The 3,801-nt window shown below is 53.7% G+C and overlaps 1 protein-coding gene across 1 annotated transcript in view; it reads right to left on the reverse strand.

The window, feature by feature from the left end:
- Window positions 1–3,402, reverse strand: part of LOC145392635 (chloride channel protein 2-like) — a 55,458-nt gene extending 52,056 nt beyond the window's left edge. The window contains exon 1 of the mRNA XM_080266960.1: window positions 1,510–3,402. Within this exon, the coding sequence (XP_080123086.1) occupies window positions 1,510–3,402 (1,893 nt within the window). The remainder of the gene's footprint in view (window positions 1–1,509) is intronic.
- Between the last annotated feature and the right edge of the window lie 399 nt (window positions 3,403–3,801).

The raw sequence follows: 3,801 nt of genomic DNA on the forward strand, positions 1-3,801 counted from the left end.
GTTAAAGAACTGTTTTTTTTTTTAATTACCGTACGTGCTTGAGAGAGAGAGAGAGAGAGAGAGAGAGAGAGAGAGACTGGACCATATACACAAATGTTAAATAGTTCAAGACAGACAGGCAGACAGACGGGCAGACAGACAGGCAGACAGACAAGGTTAGATTTAGACAGAAACAGACTGACAGACAGAAGCAAGTAGACAAACAAGTTGACAGATAGATATAAAAACAAGGATGGAGATAGATAGATAGATAGATAGACAGACAGATAGACAGATGAGAGACTGGCACAAACACACAAGCAAACAGACAGATCCAAACAGACAGGGGAGAAATCAACTGATAGACACAATTTGACAAAAACATTAAAAAAACACAAACAAACACAGCAGACAGACGAGGCAGACAGACAGATAGACAGATATTAACGCAACAGACAAAGAGACAGACAGACATAGAAGTAGATAGCCTAGATAGAAAGATCTTGGCGTGACAGACAGACAGACAGACAGTAAGGTATTAAAGCAACAAAGAGACAGACAGACACACAGTACCAGATAGATAGAAAGATACTAACGCTACAGAGACAGAGACAGACAGATAGACAGACAGACAGAAAGAGACAGACAGACAAAGATATCAAGGCAGCAGACAGACAGAAAGAGATATGAACAAAGCAGACAGACAGACAGACAGATATTAACACAGCAGACAGCGAGACAAACAGACAGACAGAAAGAGGCAGACAGACAAAAATATCAAGGCAGCAGACAGAGAGAGAGAGAGATATGACGACAGCAGACAGATATATTAACGCAGCAGACAGCGAGACAGACAGGCAGACATTAAGAGGCAGACAGACAAAGATATCAAGGCAGCAGACAGACAGACAGAGAGATGTTAATATTACCTTTGGCTGCGTGGAAGGGAGAGAGAGAGAGGGAAGTGGAAGGGTTAAGTGGATTTAGGTGAAGTCTTTAAAAGGGTACTGGATTTTAGGGGCAATGATGGGAACTTTAGGACAAGATTTTAAGTACTTAGGAATATCTGAAGACCTGAAATTTAAGGATGAAGGCTGAAAGGTAGGAAATTATTTAAGTGCACTGCTCTTCTTTCTCTTTTTTGTTTTTTTTTTATTTTTGAGTAGTGATGGAATTTTCAGAATGTGTGGGGTTCTATGGGTAAGTTTTAATACGGTGGAAAAACTCAGTAATGGTGTTTGGAAGGACAGATATATATAGAGAGAGTTTTAGGTACATCATCATCATTATTACTATCATTATTATTATCGTCATTGTCATCATTATCTGACCCTTTTTCCTATCTACAAAATTGGTGTGTGTGTGTGTGTGTGTGTGTGTGTGTGTGTGTGTGTGTGTTTAATTACAAGTGTATGTGGAAGTTTCCTTATGAGAAGGTAGGTGTACACGCATACAGTATTAGTGTGTGTGTGTGTGTGTGTGTGTGTGTGTGTGTGTGTGTGTGTGTGTGTACGTAGGTCAATAACTTACAAAGGACTCCTCATACTGAAGATACTCTGTGGAGGACTGTGGTCTTTGGTCTGGAGGGGGGGAGCCAGTGGGGTACGGTCTGGCCTTTGCGTCCCTCCACGAGTCCTGCCACAGCTCCAAGATCGAGTCCAGCCGCGCGTCTGAGTCCTGGTCCTCGCTGGATGAGTCCCCCGCCTGAGTGTGCTGCGGCTGCGGGGCGTCCTGGGCGGCGGGAAGGGGCTGGCGGGGTGAGGGTGAGCGGGGCACGGTGAGGTAGTTCATGGAGGCGCTGTGGGGGTGGCCGGGGGGTGAGGGGGTGAGGTCATCGGTGGTGGTTACGATGATGGCGGGTAAACTCCACAGGCGGGGGCGAGGTGGGGGCGGCGATAGGTCTCTCCGCACCATGTGTTCCAGCTGTACCGACCCCCGCCCAGGCCCCCGCCACTGCCTGCCCCGCGGAGGTGGACGGGGGCCGGGGCGGGAGGCCATGTGCACGGGTGAGGGCGGGAGTGTGGGCGGCGGTGTGATGGGTGCGGGCGGGGAGGGTGGGGGTCGTGGGCGCGGCTGCAGCTGGTATATCTCGAGGGGCGGCTGTGGTTGGGGCCAGCAGGGGAGACATGGCCCCCCTAACTCCAGCTGCGCCTTGGTCAGGAGGAGGTGCCTGAGGTCTTTGGAGGTCCAGCAGTGGTCCCCAACTCCCCACTCCAACTCCCTCCCTCTCCCCCACTCCAGCTCCCCTCCCCTGTTAACTCTACGCCCCTGCCAAGTCCCCCTGCTGGCTCCACACGCCCTTAGTCTCTCCACCAGGCTCTGTACCGCCCCTACCTTGTCGTCCTCGCCCTTGTCCTCCACGTCAAGGTCTCCGTTGTCCTCGCACACGGCTAAGGGCGCGTGGACGAGGCCGCCGTTCTCGCCTCTCACGCCCTTCAGCGCCTTCTTCTGGTTCTTCAGGTTCTTAAGATTCGTCACTACACTTACGGCCTTCCCATTTCTTACGAGCTTGGTTTCTGAGGCCTTCTTGAAATCCTCCTCCTGGTCTTTTTGGTCTTCCTTCAGGTGTCTTACTTCCTTCTGGTCCTTCTTGCCCTTTCGGTCTTCTTCCTTCTTCTGGTCCGAGTTCTCAAGGTCCTTGTGCACAGGTCCATTGAGGTCCTTGGGAATTATTGGGTCCTTCTGGTCTGCTGGGTCCAGAATGTCCTCCTGGTCCTTGAGGTGCGTAGGATCCCTTTGGTCTTTCTGGTCCTCAAAGTCCCCCTGGTCCACTGAAGACTCCTTTTGGTCCACCAGGAGTGTGTGGTCAGTTGGTCCAGTGAGGTTACTGGAAGCCCACCGGTCCGTCAACTCCAAAAGCTCCTTCCGGTCCTCCTCAGCAGACGCCCACTGGTCCTTTAGGTCCAGAGAGTCCTTGCGGCCCTTGGTGGTCCTGCCTGGGTCTCTTCGGTCCGCCAGGTGTGTGAGGTCGTGGAGGTCTGTGGGGTCGCTCAGGTTCCACACCCTGATGTTTTTTAGGCTGATGTTACTCCCTAGGTGTCTCAAGTCCTGCAGGCTGATGGGCGTGGGCGCGGGCGTGGGCGTGGGCGTGACGGTATCATGGCTAAGGTCCTGCAGACTCGTGGGCGTGGGCGTGAGGGGTTCCTGCCTGAGGTCTTGTAGGCTGATGGGCGTGGGTGTGGGCGTAAGTCCGTCTTGGCTGTAGCATCTGCGGGTGGCGGGCGGGGTGGGCGGTGTGGGCGGGCGTGGGTGTAAGAGGGGGTCGTGCGAGGTGTAGGTGCGGCCCTGTACCTGCGGCTGCGGGCCCCTGCGGTACAAACACACGTCCTCTTGCGACTGTGCGTCACGTAGGCTGTACCGCCGCCCACCTCCCCCGCCCCACCACGCCCACACCCGCCACCCGCCCCGCCCATCCCGGCTCATCCCGCCCCCGCGTCACCTCCACGTCACAATGCATCCTGCGGTGACGGGCTGGTGGTGCGGCGGCGGTACTGCATCACACGCCGCCACCACCACCACCACCACAGCTCCTCTACCACAGAAACCACCACCACAGCTCCTCTACCACAACTACCACCACAGCTCCTCTACCACAACTACCACCACAGCTTTTCTTCAGTACCACAGTGGTTAATTTCGACCACAATGTCTTCCTCTATCACAGTACCACAGCTCCTCTACCACAGCCACCACAGGTCCTCTACCACAACCACCACCACAGCTCCTCTACAGCCACCACCACAGCTCCTCTACCACAACCACCACCACAGCTCCTCTGCCACAGCTACCACCACAGCTCTGCCACAGCTCTGCCACAACTAC

This window comes from Coenobita brevimanus, chromosome 23 (genome assembly GCF_032717465.1).
Source record: "Coenobita brevimanus isolate Jiangsu-jjx chromosome 23, ASM3271746v2, whole genome shotgun sequence".
NCBI lineage: Eukaryota > Metazoa > Arthropoda > Malacostraca > Decapoda > Coenobitidae > Coenobita > Coenobita brevimanus.